Here is a 16,604-nt window from a genome sequence, read left to right on the forward strand (position 1 = left end):
TTTTTTATTACCGCAGCACATCTGCGGGGCATGGAATCGATCAGATCACGACTAGTTTTCAGCGGGATTTGCTACCATGCCTCGTGGACTGTGCTCCATAATTTTCTTGTACTTGATGGTCTACGGTCAGCAACACCTTTTTTAATATCTGCTCATAAATTTTCTATGGGATTAAAGTCAGGCGACTGAGCAGGCAACGTTATAACCTCAGCTTAATTGGCTCGAAACCATTCCTTTGCAGATTTAATTGTATGTTTCGGGTCGATATCTAATTGAAACAACCACTTTAATGGCATATTCCATTCCGCATATGGCAGCATAACTTTTTTCAATATACCCACATCCATGGTTTCTTTTATCAGATGGTTTGGTCCCACGCCGTTGTACGAGAAACTTCCTCAAAAAATCTATCATTGGTAGATAAGTATATCGAAACAAAGACATGGGGTTTAACTTCACCAGCTTAAAAACGCATAAGACTCTTTCTGCTTCTACAATAATATTTAGGCATGTGGGTTCCATACCTTTGGATGGGATAAGTTTCGGGTGGCCAAATCTAAACATATGTATATATGTATATGTATACATATATACTTATATATGGGAATACTTAGTAAATAAACTGTATTAATATAAATAATGGCGTTAGTTCGGTCTAGAACTTTGCATATTTAACAGGTTTGAACTGACGACTGCTTGTTAATTTTTTGCAAACTCAAAAATGATTGTGCCCACCTGTTAATTGAAATGTCAGGTAAAGCATTAACTTCGGCTGCCCCAAAGGTATAATACCCTGCACTGGTGCATTTCTTAGACTTGGCATAAAAGGATATAAAAAGATCTTGAGTGAGATCGGTCGGTATGTCTTGCAGTAACCATTCCTATTCCCACCAAATATACATACATATATGGTCATACTGTTATAAAATTTTTACTTTGCACAGACATATGTACATACATTTGTAGATAAGAGTTTCGAAACCTTATTTAGACCGATGCAATATTTGACTGCAGTCTGCTCATTCTCGCATATGACTGAACATATGAGTTCAAAAAACAACAAACAACAGCGTGGATTGCTTGTTTTGTGGGTTATTGTCCTAAAGTATCGACAATATTGCACAAAATACATACAAATATACATATGTAATAATATCGATATGTGTCTCCTCTAATTGCCTGCTACTTAAAGCTACTGCCTTAAGTGCTGAACACATATGAAGAGCGCGACAGACTGCAAGCGATATCTGTCAAGTATTAAAATACACACATTCTTATGAACACAGTTATTTAGACAGCTGCACGACTACACGACTGCAGGCCGCCAGTTATCGCTCTCGCTAACTTGAAAATAAAATTTTATATTTTCCGACGACAGTAGAGTTGACAGTAGAGAGGAGTGATGCCACTAATATGTAATATGTAAAATTAATCAAAGCTCTAACAAATCTGACGTTATTTTACAAGTAAAAGCATAACAGCAAGCATTTGTAACAACAATTGATAATTTAAAACAAATAAATTTACCTATTTATTTATTTTCTGCACAAAAAAATTTCACTTTGAACAAAATATTAAAATTTCATTGAAGTGAAAGGTATTAGTATGGCCACAACGAAATTGTGTACATGCAAATTGGACAGCCGTGTTGCCTTGTGTACATGCCGGCCATTGTTATGTCGCTGCCTTCTTACATATGTTCATGCAGAAGGACTCACGACGTCATTCACAGTTCACTGTCATGCTGCCATGTCGTGTCGCTCTCAATGTGTTCGGAGCGTTAGTATATTTTGTTGACAAGTAAACGACCGCAACGTACCTCTGCAGAACTTAAATATGTGCATAAAGCATACAGACTTAAGTACGTATACATATAGCATATGCATATGTAGGTATGTTGGCCTGTACATATGTATATCCAACGACGGTGGGTAATTATTTCCAGTCGACCAGACAACCCGACTAACAACGACCTTTCCAGCTGATTGCCGTTCTGTCGGCCGTTATGCAGTTGCCGCCGTTGTCTGTTGGGAATAATGTCTACCGCACTTCTTACTTGTACCTACTAACATAATACTATACGAGTATATAATACCTACATATTCTTACGATTAGTATCTCAACATTTGTGCCAGCTGGGTTTTGTGTGCAACAGGCGTTAAATTTTCAAATAAAAATACATTTTTGTAGGCGGTTGTAAAGTATTTTTGTTTATATGTGTGCATATGTGTGTGCCTTTGTCGTCAGCACCGTTACTGGAACGGCATGCTGAGTGGCTATCCATATGGTGTAGCGACTTCCTGCAGTTAACAACTCATGCTCAAATTATACACATACACATACATATATGTATGTGTGTGCTATGCCCATTAGCCATAAAACTATGTTGGTTTATGAAGTCGAAGCACAGTGAATTGAAACATTCTTATCTACCAAATTGCTTGCAGTAAAACGTTATTTTGATGTCGAATTTACTTTTAAACGTTGCCATGACTAATTTAACTGCGGAAATATACTTAGCTATAGAGCTTTTTAAATGCCTGTTCTCTTGTGTCTGAATTATACCGGATAAGCTAAATAAAATAAATAAGAAGTCATTTCACTACTCTTTGTGTACATATACTTATGTATGTACATATGTACAGGCTAGTTGATGTGCAATACGCATTTAACAAAGTGTAATGGACTTTCCTGTAATATCGCAGATTTTTACCCTGAATAATTTTAAATAAATCCAGACATTTTATCCAAACATTCATTGGATGCAATATATGTTTTTTATACCTTGAACAGAGTATATAAGTTTGCCTTGAGGGAAATATCGAAGAGCCTATTTGACATAGATAATTGTCCAAGTCAACGCCACATGGCTAAACAATTCAATCGGAAAAAAAGATATTTTAACATACTAAAAAACCCCTCATTTAAAATCCTTTCTCACGTACTATTTCCAAAATGGTGTACGACGTCTAATTAATGTGGCCAACATCTAAAATTACCACTTTTCATCGCATTGTTAAAATATTACAAGATTCTTATAATAAAATTCAACAACTAGGAAGAACTCAAAATTTCTGGAAGATCCATCTGTGAAGACGCACATACCAAATGAGAAGAAATGCCATGGTAGGATGACGTGTATCGCCGGGCGGAATCTTAATCAAATACAATTTCTTTCAATGGTCCAATGTTGCCTGTTTCTGCCGAAATAAGACTTTGGTTGTAGGGTAGCATTTAATGAATCCCCTGCCAATCCCACCAAACCCTTCGCGCCGTTTGCGCTTGATGTTGTCGTAAGTGACTTATTTTTCGTTACAAATAACCATCTGCTTCAGAATAGGATTGGATTTTTGCATAACATGAGGTTCTTTTGCCTTAACACGTGGAAGCCATCCGTCGAACTTCTTTCGGCATCCAGTCTTATTGAAATGTATCCAAACGAATATTTAGCTCCAAAGTAATCTGCTGTCATTTAAGATTGAGCCCGACGATATCCATTATTTTCTCGTTATTTTCGACAATTGGATCCAAAGGGTGGTGCATCCTTGTCGAAATTTTTTTTTAAATAATATTAACAAAGTCATCAATTAAAAATCCATATAATGGATTCAGCCCAAAACTAATATAATTATACATACATTATATATTTTAAAAACGAGTTAGTCTTTTTTAAAATTGATAATTTCTTATAAAACAAATTCGACCGCATCGAAAAACTTTAATATCAGATATTGCAATGATATTTCCTTCATGAATCGATACAAATTTATTAATGTTCGTATTTCAAATATACTTTAGAATATCGCATTTGAATTAAGTTTAAACTCTTATCTATCAACTCCTTTCAAATCAAATTTCTTGGAATTTCCTTTTGGCTTCTGTTTTAAATTGACTAATATTGAAAATTTTCCGTACTTTAATATATATTTCTTCAAAATTAATCCATATTACGTCAACTTAAACTAGTTATTAACATGCCTTTTCTCTTTGTCGTTCACAGTCGCGGTCTCACCCCACCACATCGAGTGAAATCAATTTCTATGGCTACATTCACACAAGACGATGTCGATTTTCTGAAAAGTCATGGAAATGATGAGTGCGCTAAAACTTGGCTGGGTCTTTGGGATCCCAAGCGAGCCGTGCATCAAGATCAGCGGGAATTGATGATTGACAAATATGAGCGAAAACGTTACTATTTGGAGCCAGCTAGTCCACTTAAATCTTTGACGAATGCCGTTTCACTTAAAAGCGGTTCGGTGACAGCACCGGCGGCAGGGGCAGGAGTGGAAGTGGCGACAACATCAGGAGTAAGGGCGACAATAGCTACAGGTAACTCCTCAGCTACAACAACATCAAACGGCAGTAGCACTTACAAGAGTAACGGTGATGGGCAAATAGATTTTGTGCATGTGAGCAATGGATTTGGTAACATTGGGCACAATACTAAAAACCAATACAAAAATGGAGAGCGAAGCTTCCATCTCACGCCGCCCAGTACACAGCGTACCACCATGAATGGTTTGCATAAATCCGTCACTACGACAACGGTGTCCGCACCAAATAGCTCGGGCAAGTCAACGTCCGCCATAAGTCGGCCTCAACAACATCAACAAAACGGCTATAGCCATTTGCAAGATGCGTTTATGCCGAAAAACAATAATATAAATAACAATGGCGGCAACAAAAATAATGAGCTCAATGTCTTGCATATGACATCCAGCCGAATGTCGGACAGTAGCAGTTCGACAAGTGTGAACGGTTTCGGGGCGGACGCGGACTTTGTTGCCGATTTTGGTTCGGCGAATATTTTCGATGCCACAACGACAGCGGCCCGTAACAAAATAAGTTCGCCTCCAATATTGAATGGAGGTGGCAATGCGATATCGAGTAACGGTTATGCTAGAATACAACCTTTGAAGAAGCAGCAACAACAATACCAACTATTAAATGGTCATGGTCAGACGAATGGCAACAGCTCTCACAGCGATACAATCGACAATGGCACATCCGAGAATTTTGCCGACTTCGAACATGCGCCCATTTTCAATGCGGCTGGTAAGTACATATGTATATGTATATGTATTGCTTTAAAGTATAATATACTCCACCATATTTGATTTCAAAGTTTGCTTGTGTTTGTATATACATACATACATATATAAATTTTCAATGCAGCGGTAACCGTATTTGAAATCTGGTAAAGCTTCGAATTCTTGTCTCTGCATTCGCCTGCATCTATTTTTTTGCGGTAGCTTTAACATTAATAGTTCAGCTTACCAAATGAATAGGCCTGTTAAATGTAATTTCATTAGGAGCTATTCTTTAAATATAACTTTCAAATCATATACCTAACTAGCATTTAATAACCCTATAGGTTCAAACTAATATCTCTTAGTCATTATTATAATTTTGGTTGGAGACTATAATCTTATTTTAGGTTTTTAACATTTATATTTAATATTTATTTATTTTATATTTATATTTCTTTCGTAAGAATATGAAATAATGTGAAATTAGTTTCCTTTTGGTTGGTTCTTCAAAAATTGACAGTACTCAATTATTATATACATATATGTATGACATATGTAGTATGTGTTTCGCTACATTACGTATATCTAGTGTAGAGTATATAAGTAATGGAGGTATGGAATTCACACTTTTTGAAATCTTAAGGAGTTCGTTAGAATTCTAAAATAATATTTAGCGCCGAACTCTTTGGAGTTCATTCAAGTTGTTAAATTGAGCCTCAGTTAGAACAAAAAAGTTTGAATAATTCCGAAAAACGAGTTTTTACTAAAAACAAATTTGCATTTTGTCAATTTGCTGTGCTATTACTAACCATTCATTATACTTATTTAAAGTGTCCGCGGCTTCTTTTCTAAACATACGAAATATGTATATGTAAATTGGAAGCTTAGTCCTTTTCTTCCCAGAAACACACAAATCGGAATCCTGTCACTGTATTTTGCCTTTTTATGATACATCTTATAATTGTTTTTCATACAGCCAATTATAGTTTTATAAGAAAAACTGTGATAAAACGTTGCGCCGGTGGCCAGCAAAAAGACACCAAAGACAGTAAACAAAATTCTGTGTCAAGTGCGGAAAGTTCGAAAGTTCCCACCGATATTGGATCTAGACCACAGTCTGGTGCAGCAGCTGAGTATGTTTTAGATAAAAATTTGTATGCCGACATCAGACAAGCCACAACACATTCTGATGCAGCGGAGAGTGACAACAATGGCAATCTTCAATCGAACACAGCAGTTGAGCAAAATGTCAGTGATACGCCCATTAAACCGGCTAAAATTGTTAACAGTGTCGAAACGCCACCAACACAAGCGCTTGGTTCAACAATGCAAAATGCTGTCAGTGAACTGACATCTCAACTGATAAACTCACAGTCCTGTCCACCGGACCAATGCCCGGTACAACAAGCTGATTATTGTGGTTATTGTGCACCGAACAATTGTGTGCCTCCATCACCTAATATGTGTAATCAACAAGCTCTCAGTCAACAGCCGAATCAAGATCAGAGCAATTTCTGCGCTAACAATATGCCGCAAATGGATTGGTGTCAGTTTGCAAATAACCCACCCTTTTGGCCCTCAAATAACCCAAATATGCTAGGCAGTACAGCTACAGCACCAGATGTTGCGGCCGCGCCAAAATCCCTCAATGCTGAGCCACAACAATGCCCACCCATATTTTGCGCCCAACCACAGTTTTATGGCCCGACAGGCTTCGCCACGTCCTGCTCTCCAGATAACTGTACGTCTCCCATGAATCGGCAACCACCCCAAGTGGACGCAACTATCGCTGGTCTCAGTTATGCCGCATTACCGCAACAAACCATTATCAATACAGCTCAGAATCGACCACAAAATGGATGTGAGACCAATGCTGAAGCATGTCTGGAACCAACACCATCGTACAGTACGTTATATAATCGATCTTACTGTCAGCCAAATTTGTCTGCATATTCAAATCCATTTATACAACAAACACAAATGCAACCGGCTCCAATGCCAGTTCCACCTGAATGTTTCAATCCGTTTCATCCAAATTGCATTTCAGGAAGTTGTACGAAGGGTTGTATGCCAAGTAATTCAATACCAGTGGGGGATCCAATAATAGATCCATCCTGCAATTTGCACTCACCTTATAGTAATTGCTTCTGTAGCAATTGGTGTAAGTTCTGTATTTCATTTGAGTTGGTTTTATTGCGTTCGTTCGTTTGTTTCATTATTTTATTTTAGCTTTGTTTTAATTATGCTACCTTTTTTCGATACGTTTTGATATTGCTTGTTGATGTTGCAGATTAAATTTATTTTGCTTTTGTTGTATTTTTCATGCATACGTACCGCTTAAACTTCAATTTGACTATAGTAAATATTTATTCGTTGCTATTAAAAATATCAAAATCTGGTTTGCAACTTACGAATACAAGTATTTTTTAAAGCAAAGCAGCTGAGCTGTTCTGCAGTTTTGAGTCTATTAATTACAATTCTATCGGGATGTCTCCTTTATGATCGTAGATTTTCATTATAATATTTTGAATGAAAGCAATCTGTTATTTCGTTATTTGGATAGTTATTTCTCATGTTCTCCATGGTGAAGGTAACGGCATTCATGGAAATATGTCGAGATAGATATATAACAGTAAAGTTATGTACATATGTATGTATAATCAGGATGACGAGAAGAATTGAAGTCCGAGCGATTATCTGTCCGTCCGTCTTTGTAACTTGAATAAAAATTAAGATATCATAACGAAACTTGGTACACGTATTCTTTGCCAAAAAATGAGTACCAACTAGTCGTAGACGTAATCGAACCACTCTCACGCTTACAACATACGAAAACATATAAAGTGCCATAATAAAACACTACATTAACCCGAATCACCCTACGTAAATTTTTTGTGGAATTTTGAAAAGATTTTTTTTTGCGGTATCCTTTTGGGTAAACTAAAAAAAACTGTAACATTAGATTTTATGTCCTGAACCCAGGGTCCTTGAAATGTCCTGTTGCCATATGGCAACGCTAGGTAAGCTAGGCCACTGGTTTACATATATGTATGTAGAAAATCATTCCGCAACCCCCAAAAATCAAACTTCAAAACAAAAATTTTCAATTCACTTTATTATATATTATTAAAAAATCAAAAATAATGAATTCATTTTATTAAATATCATTGAGATGATACAAAATTTTATTGAAAAATCCTGGTTTTTCACATTTTTGTATGATATGCTTCGAAGCAGACAAACAAAGTTCAACATCGCATTTTTTGCAGGCTGTTCGCACGATGGACTCGCATACATCACCTGCACATCGCCTCTTATTTCCAATTGGAACCACAAGGTGATCAGTCCTGTCATAGCGCAGGACAATCGTTACGGATTCAATTCGTTTATTTGAGGTTTTTTGGAACTTTTTCAGTTCGACGCCGTAGTGCTTGCAGTAGTAAATGGCTACTTCTCTTAAAATCTTTAAATGACTTATTTTCATTAGCGGATCTATAAAGAAGCAAGATGTTTTGCAAGCGTTTTGAACGTCATCATCGCAGCTCCACATGTCTCGAAAGGCTCCTGTAGAAGTGTAGCCAGTTACTATCAAAATTGCGATGAACACACGTAAATTTAGTGTTAAATATACATAAATATCATAAAATCAAAATAGAGATTACTTCGTCATTACCATCTATAGTAAGTTCTTCGTATCGTTTCTGATGATGCGTAGCGTACAAATTCGAACATTTGCATATACAGTGTCGGACAAAACTCATTGGACTAGCTCGAGTCTCACACATGTTCCGTCATAACTTTTTACATAGATGCATTAGAAGAATAATTTTTTTTGCAAAAGAAAGATCACATATTCTTTATTAAGAAACAATGCAATTTTATTTTTCAACTTTTATGTAAAATTTATAAATTATAACAGAAGGGAAAAAAGTAAAAAATTCGTGCGACATAACTCATTGGACTAACACTTTGGATATCGAAATAACCACTTCCATTGAATTAATTTACCGTTATCTGGCGGGAAAAGAATTTTGCAGGTACTTACAATAATTATAATTATTATAAATCGTAGATCACACTTATTCGAGTTGTTTATTTTAATGATAACGAGTGTGTTGTGAAATATTTAAAGTTGTCCCGAATAATGCTACTAAAAAATTATTTTTGATAAAAATAGTAGACAAAACACATTCAACTGAACTTAAATTATTAATTGTAAGCAAATTCACAAAAAATGTGTGGAAAAGAAGCTTTAAAAAAATTATTCTCTGGGGAAAACAACTGTTTTTGCTATTTTACGCAAGAACAAAGCTGAAGGAACCGTTAAAAAACGTAATATTGGAGGACGTCCCAGAGTCAATTCGGTAAAGTATGACTTCCGAATAGTGCGCGAGTTTATAAAATATCCCGAGATATCAACAAACAATGTTGTAGATAACTCACAACTAAGAGAGAATACGCGTACAATACAACGGCGCGCCGTTGATGTTGGTCTGTTTAGCTTCCGTGCAGTGAAAAAATCTTATATTTCCAAAAAAATCGGTTAGCACCTTTGGAATTTGCGAAACTGCATATAAATTGGTCTGAAGAGCAATGGAAGCCGATATTGTTTTCAGGTGAGTCCAAATTTAATTTGCAGAACTCAGATGGAATGACAGGTATACGAAGACCAACATGAAGCGTTTAGAGTGTCGATATTTGCAAGGTGCAGTAAAGCATGGTAGGGTAATATAATGGTGTGGGAATGCTTTTGGTCAGGGTGTAGGACCAATTTACAGAATAGAAGGGAACATGGATGGGTTCCAATATAAAAATATACTGCAAGCCCAAATGTTTCCTCACGCTATCCAAAAAATGCAGCCTGATTGGCAGTTTCAACATGTCAATGACCCCAGGCACACCCTCAACGTTGTGAAGGATTGGTTTTTGGAATAATAAGTTTATGTTATAAGATGGTCCGACCAGTTTCGTGACATGAATCCGATTAAAAACTTATGGGAAATTGTCAACAGGCAAATTAAAGAGGAACAGGTCCACGGTTATAAAAACAAGCTACTTGATGTCTTAAAACGAGCCGTGAATGGAATAAATGATTCACATATTAGTAATTAAATTTAATTTATGCCTAAAAGAAGTGTTGCAATCACAAAATAATAATGGCTACTCAGTAAAATATTAATTTAAAACTAATTTATTTTCATATTTAGCTAAAGTCCAATGAGTTATGTCGCACGAATTTTTTACTTTTTCCCCTTCTGTTATAATTTATAAATCTTACATTAAAGTTAAAAAATATTATTGCATTGTTTCTTAATATAGAATATGTGATCTTTCTTTTGCAAAAAAAATTATTCTTCTAATGCATCTACATATGTAAAAAGTTATGACGGAACATGTGTGAGACTCGAGTTAGTCCAATGAGTTTTGTCCGACACTGTATGTTCAAGCAAGTCATCGCTGAAAAATTTCTCAAAAAGTTGATGAGGTCTAAGATCCCGACAATCTTCGAAATTTGTTTCAGGGAATATGGGAAGGACTGCTAATGTATTAGCGGTTTGCCAAGTATATTTGCTGTCTTTGTTAGCTGGTGGAAGTGGTTGATTGAATTGGGCGACAAATTTTCTTGGACGAGCTCGGCAAACAATCGTCTAAAGTATCGTCATAAGGTTCCTCGTCATCGACATCCTCTAAATACAATCGTTAGTTTTCATTCGCGTACTATTTTCAAATACAATTTCACATCCGGCTTTAAGTTGTGCTGGGCATACATTGTCCGGAACTCCACCTTCATCCTCGCCATCATTTTCCCCTCTTACATCCCCATCCTGATAAGGTGGATCGATGTAGAGTGCCTGGATATTAGTAGGAACATCGTTTTCATCATCAGAACACAATTCCTCTAAAAAATCCAAAGCTTCTTGCCATGTTAGATATACCAGTGGCCTAACCTGCCTGGCGTTGCCATATGGACACATGCAAGAAAAAAATCATTGAGAGTTATTTTATATTCCAATCACTACACAAAAACACAACTATCATAGCCCGACCGCGCGAATCTTCGATATCTTAGATATACTTACTTTTTCATTTCACGTTTTTCCCCACTTCATTTTTTGTATTCACTTTGCAATGCACTCACGACCACGAACAAGACTATCGCGCGTTGCCATATGGCAACCCCAGGGTGATTTGGGTTAAGATATAACCCTGTAACAAGGGGGACATGTGGGCCCTATAAGGCCCATTCAAGCCAAATTCGCTTATGACAAATCCTTCAATCATCCGTACCAACATTATAAAAATCGATGAAATTGGATGATAACCCTGCCCACTCCCCAAATAACGGTTCTGAATAATGAAAATAAATGCGCCAGAAACATAAAATTTTACAACCGAGATCAGAAGAGAGGACTTTGTAGGAGGCGATGTCAAAATTTGCCGATGGACGCTGCACCGCCCACATTTAGGTGAAAATCCTTATCTGAGGACCTGCTCGTCCTATTTCAACCAAAATCGATACTCTGTCATTCTTATGTAACAGTACGAAAATGAGGGAAATCGAACTACAACCACACCTACTTCTCATGTAACACAATTGAAAATTACAACTGATTCCTCTTTCCAATAAACTGATAATGCCTTTAATATGTACTATCTTATGAACACAAATTATCCATATCGGACCCAAACTTTTCAAGCCCCAAATTTCCGAATATATGGACCACAGTTCCTAATTCGAACTTTTTATCGAATATATAGCACAATCGTTGAGATATATAATAGAAACTCAGAGAGAATCCTTATATAATAATAAGGCCGTGTGCCAAAAAAGAATCGATTCAGATCAGTAATCCCCTCAGTCTCCATATATGTACATAATAGGAAAGTAGGCTGACTTTATACTGCATATATTGACAATATGCGAGCTATGAAATCGAGTGAGAGTGTTTCTCTAATTACAATGCGCCTTTGAGCCTAAAATGAATAAAATCGTGTGAAAACTGGCCAAACATCCGGTAGACATTAGTTATGATGGTATGTCAGGTACTTCAATGAAATTCATTCCTCATTTTTTCTGTTAATAATATGTGGTAATGTCAAAAATAGATAAAAGCGGTTCAATACTACCCCTATCTCCCATATACCTAATATAAGATTTTCATATATGGGTCAATATGTAACATATCTTAACAAAATTAATTGAACATATAATATTGGATATACCATAGTTTGATGCCGAAAATTTGTGATATTGGACTACGAATTACCTAAACTCCTATATAATGGTTTTCATCATTCTAACAAACTCTATGCTGAATATGTCACTCAGTGTATGAGTTATATGTACATACATATGTATTTGTAAAATTGCTTGAAAATGTGTTTTTGAATATACCTGAGCAATGTCACAAATCAAATTAAATGGATAAATTTCCTTGAAAATTATGTGGTTTGCCACTAAATATGACTGAAAATGGTCTAAATCTCATATCTTTAATATAGGTAAATCATTTCGATCCTCTGGTTGAAGTTTTCCACATCAACTCATATAAAATTTAGCCTCTTCGGTTGATTCACATAAATCAGTTTGAAAGAGGATCTTCATTTTTACTGACGTAGACACCACTTTCGCGGTTATAGCCGAGTTAACAAAAGCGCGCCATTCGCTTCTCTTTTTTGCTACTTTGCGCCCATTGGAGATTCCAAGCAAAGCTAGGTCCTTCTCCACCTGGTCTCTCCAACGGAGTGGAGGTCTTCCCCTTCCTCTGCTTCCTCCGGCGGAGACTTTCAGAGCATGACCTAGCCAGCGTAGCCATTGTCTTTTAATTCGCTGAACTATGTCAATGTCGACGTATATATAATATATACATACGTATCCTCCTTTAAAGAGGATATTAATACCTATAATTTCGCTGAAGCGTATTAATACAACTAAATGAGTACAAGATCTTCAATAAATAAAGATCACATAAATAAGCAAGATACCAAATTCTTCCTTACTTATTGTCTACTTAGTTTGACAATACTTAAGCTTCTTATGATATATGAATATGAATTTTTTCGGAAGAGCAGGCGCAGTGGCAAATTTTTGCTCTGTATACAATATAAGGTCTATTAAAAATTAATCCATTATTTGTCCAATAGATGTAAACTAATAGAAACCATCGATTCCAACGGTGATGTAAATACTGTTTCGATTGCCCAGTAGCTAAACATTGCTCAAAAAACATTTAGGAACCACTGAAAGAAGGCTGAAATTCCAACTGCGAATCGCTGCTGAATCATTACAATATCGGTCCATTTCTGAATCGGACGGTTTCTTTTGATGAAAAGTGACTCACTAACGGTAACTTCAACTCTTAATTCGGATATATATTTTCAACAATTGGACCATCTGAAAAAAACAATCGAGAGAGGACTTTTGTTATCTCAGGACAATAACATTGATATGTCCCCGACAGGCTCTGAGGGCTTAGTTGGGATGTTCGTATACATCGTCCTTATAGTAGAGGCGTGTCACGACGTGAATACTGCCTGTTCCTGTTTATAGCTAAGAAAATTGCTGGTATCTACGGTGAATGAATTCGCCTCAAGACAAGCGTGTGAAAATCGAATTTTCCATTTTTTCGTCATTAATGCAAAAGCATAAAACAAAACTTAAATGGAATCATCCTAACTATGCTGAAAAAATCTTCAATTCAATGTTGAAATAATGGATTTCTTTTTACTAGACCTACCATTACTATGGGCGTTTGTGTCTTGTAATTGCCGAGAAATTTAGCATATCGTTTGTAGATTTGAATAAAATTTATTATAAAGGAAAATGACGATATGGAATACTATCACAGAGAATGGCTATGGTAGTTGTTTGAATTCATATGTATGTCAAAATTTATTTTTATACTCTCGCAACAATGTTGCTAAGGAGAGTATTATAGTTTTGTTCACATAACGGTTGTTTGTAAGTCCTAAAACTAAAAGAGTCAGATATAGGGTTATATATACCAAAGTGATCAGGGTGACGAGTAGAGTCGAAATCCGGATGTCTGTCTGTCCGTCCGTCCGTCTGTCCGTCCGTCTGTCCGTCCGTCCGTAACTTGAGTAAAAATTTAGATATCATGATGAAACTTGGTACACGTATTCCTTGGCTCCATAAGAAGGTTAAGTTCGAAGATGGGCAAAATCGGCCCACTGCCACGCCCACAAAATGGCGGAAACCGAAAACCTATAAAGTGTCATAACTAAGCCATAAATAAAGATATTAAAGTGAAATTTGGCACAAAGGATCGCATTAGGGAGGGACATATTTGGACGCAATTTTTTTGGAAAAGTGGGCGTGGCCCCGCCCCCTACTAAGTTTTTTTTACATATCTCGGAAACTACTATAGCTACATATGTCAACCAAAATCTTCAGAGTCGTTTTCTTCAGGCATTTCCATATACAGTTCAAAAATGGAAGAAATCGGATAATAACCACGCCCACCTCTCATACAAAGGTTATGTTGAAAATCACTAAAAGTGCGTTAACCGACTAACAAAAAACGTCAGAAACACTAAATTTTACGGAAGAAATTGCAGAAGGAAGCTGCACCCAGGCTTTTTTTAAAAATTGAAAATGGGCGTGGCCTCGCCCACTTATGGATCAAAAACCATATCTCAGGAACTACTCAACCGATTTCAACGAAATTCGGTATATAATATTTTCTTAACACCCTGATGAGATGTACGAAATATGGGTGAAATCGGTTCACAACCACGCCTTCTTCCAATATAACGCTATTTTGAATTCCATCTGATGCCTTTTCTGTATAATACGAGTATATACATTAGGAACCAATGATGATAGCGGAATAAAACTTTACACAAATACGGTATTTGAAAAATATGTAAATGACGGATAATGAAATCTCGATTATCACTTTATCATGCGAGAGTATAAAATGTTCGGTGACACCCGAACTTAGCCCTTCCTTACTTGTTGTTAATTACAATTGTCATCGAAAATATTTTTGTAGTAAAACTCATTAAAAAGTCTTTTTAGTGAGTATTGATTTGTTATAACTAGTTTTATTTTGTATCAAAGTGTTCTAATTGGTGCATTGTACGTAGTTTGTCGTCAATTTAACATCTATCGAACTAATATTTTCCTTTATAGGCTACCTACCTCAGTTACCTGGTGCAAATTTATATTGGTCCGACTACTGCAATTACTGTTGAAAACGCCAATTGCGATATTAATCCCTGATTTGTATAAAAACATTTACTTATAACTTTATTTAAGTATATTTGTCAATATTTATTTGCACGTCCAAATTGTTTAAGACTAACATATTGTTGCTAAATTTTGTATATTCTATCTACATTGCTAAAACTTTCTTTAATTTATTCATAGGTCTACCGATACCCAATAACAATAACAACTTTCGAACGATGAACAATCAGCATAATAATAGCCACAACAGCAATAACAATAATACACTAAGCTCAACACCCAGCGAGGATAGGTATGCGGCACTCAAAGATCTGGACGAGCAATTGCGAGAAAGCAAAGCAGCGGCCACAGTTGTGAATGCCTACAGTGTGGACGCATTTGGAAACAGTAAGTAAACCTTATACTCTTGCAACATATTGCTAAAGAGTATAATAGTTTTGTTCACCTAACGGTGGTACGTAGCACCTAAGTCTAAGCGAGATACATATAGATTTATATATAAAAGTGATCCGGAAGACGAGAAAAGTTGAAATCCGAGTGACTGATGGTCTGTCTGTCCGACGTCCGTGCAAGCTGTAACTTGAGTAAAAATGGAGATATCTCGATTAAACTTGGTACACATGTTCCTTGGCAAAAAATTAAGGCGGAGCTCGTAGATGGCCCTAATCGGACCACATCCACAAAACTATTTCAAAGAATTAAATGCCCAACTCATCTGTCACTGCAAATGAGAGAGCAATTGCTAAACGTCAAAACTTCCTAGACTCTGTCAACTGTTTGGACATTTCAAGATTCATTCAAGATTACCAATAAAAACTGTAAATTTGATGATATTTTTTGTAATGTAATGCTTCGTAGTATTAATTTTCAATTAAAAAAAAAATTATTTATTGAGAGCTAACAAATTTAAATCATTTTATTAAGTATTTTTTTGCAGCATAAAACCTATTTCTTTATATTTTTAATACGTATCCAAATTTTTTTTAGATGGCATTAGTAATGGCGTTAATCCCTTCAAGCATCAGCAGGCAAATCCGTTCCAGGCTGTCACTCACGGTACGTCGCCAACAGCAACACAAAACTATTTTGGTCAAATGACAGTGATATCGAACGGCAATGGCATACCGTCACATGCACCAAGCGCCGCAGCACAGTTCTACAATTATACTAACGGCTTTGGTAATGCAGCAACTTCAGCCGGCACAGCGACTGCTATATTTCCGCACACTGTAATGGCGGCTGGGCCCAGCGGTTGTGGATTCGGTCTAGGAGCACTACAGCCAACGGCGATTGCGGCCACTGGCGCCGGCGGCGGCGCAGCGTTCAACAACCCATTTACAGTATGAAACGAATTTTACCAC

General features: G+C 36.4%; 1 protein-coding gene and 1 long non-coding RNA gene across 5 annotated transcripts in view; one reads left to right on the top strand and one right to left on the bottom strand.

The window, feature by feature from the left end:
* LOC126754039 (dual specificity protein kinase splA) overlaps nucleotides 1–16,604 on the top strand; it is a 588,793-nt gene that overhangs the window by 567,646 nt on the left and 4,543 nt on the right. For 2 of the 4 annotated variants that reach the window (XM_050465896.1, XM_050465894.1), the window contains exons 2-5: nucleotides 4,001–5,055; nucleotides 6,007–7,191; nucleotides 15,424–15,630; nucleotides 16,231–16,583. In XM_050465896.1, coding sequence (XP_050321853.1) covers nucleotides 4,041–5,055; nucleotides 6,007–7,191; nucleotides 15,424–15,630; nucleotides 16,231–16,583 — 2,760 coding nt within the window. In that variant the 5' untranslated portion in view covers nucleotides 4,001–4,040. Of the gene's footprint in view, nucleotides 1–4,000; nucleotides 5,056–6,006; nucleotides 7,192–15,186; nucleotides 15,280–15,423; nucleotides 15,631–16,230; nucleotides 16,584–16,604 lie in introns of those variants that run through there. The other 2 variants (XM_050465895.1, XM_050465897.1) reach the window with 2 other exon arrangements.
* The window catches only part of LOC126754054 (uncharacterized), a 155,289-nt gene that overhangs the window by 80,217 nt on the left and 58,468 nt on the right, over nucleotides 1–16,604 (bottom strand). The window lies entirely within an intron of this gene.

The sequence above is a fragment of the Bactrocera neohumeralis genome, chromosome 3 (genome assembly GCF_024586455.1).
Source record: "Bactrocera neohumeralis isolate Rockhampton chromosome 3, APGP_CSIRO_Bneo_wtdbg2-racon-allhic-juicebox.fasta_v2, whole genome shotgun sequence".
Lineage (NCBI taxonomy): Eukaryota > Metazoa > Arthropoda > Insecta > Diptera > Tephritidae > Bactrocera > Bactrocera neohumeralis.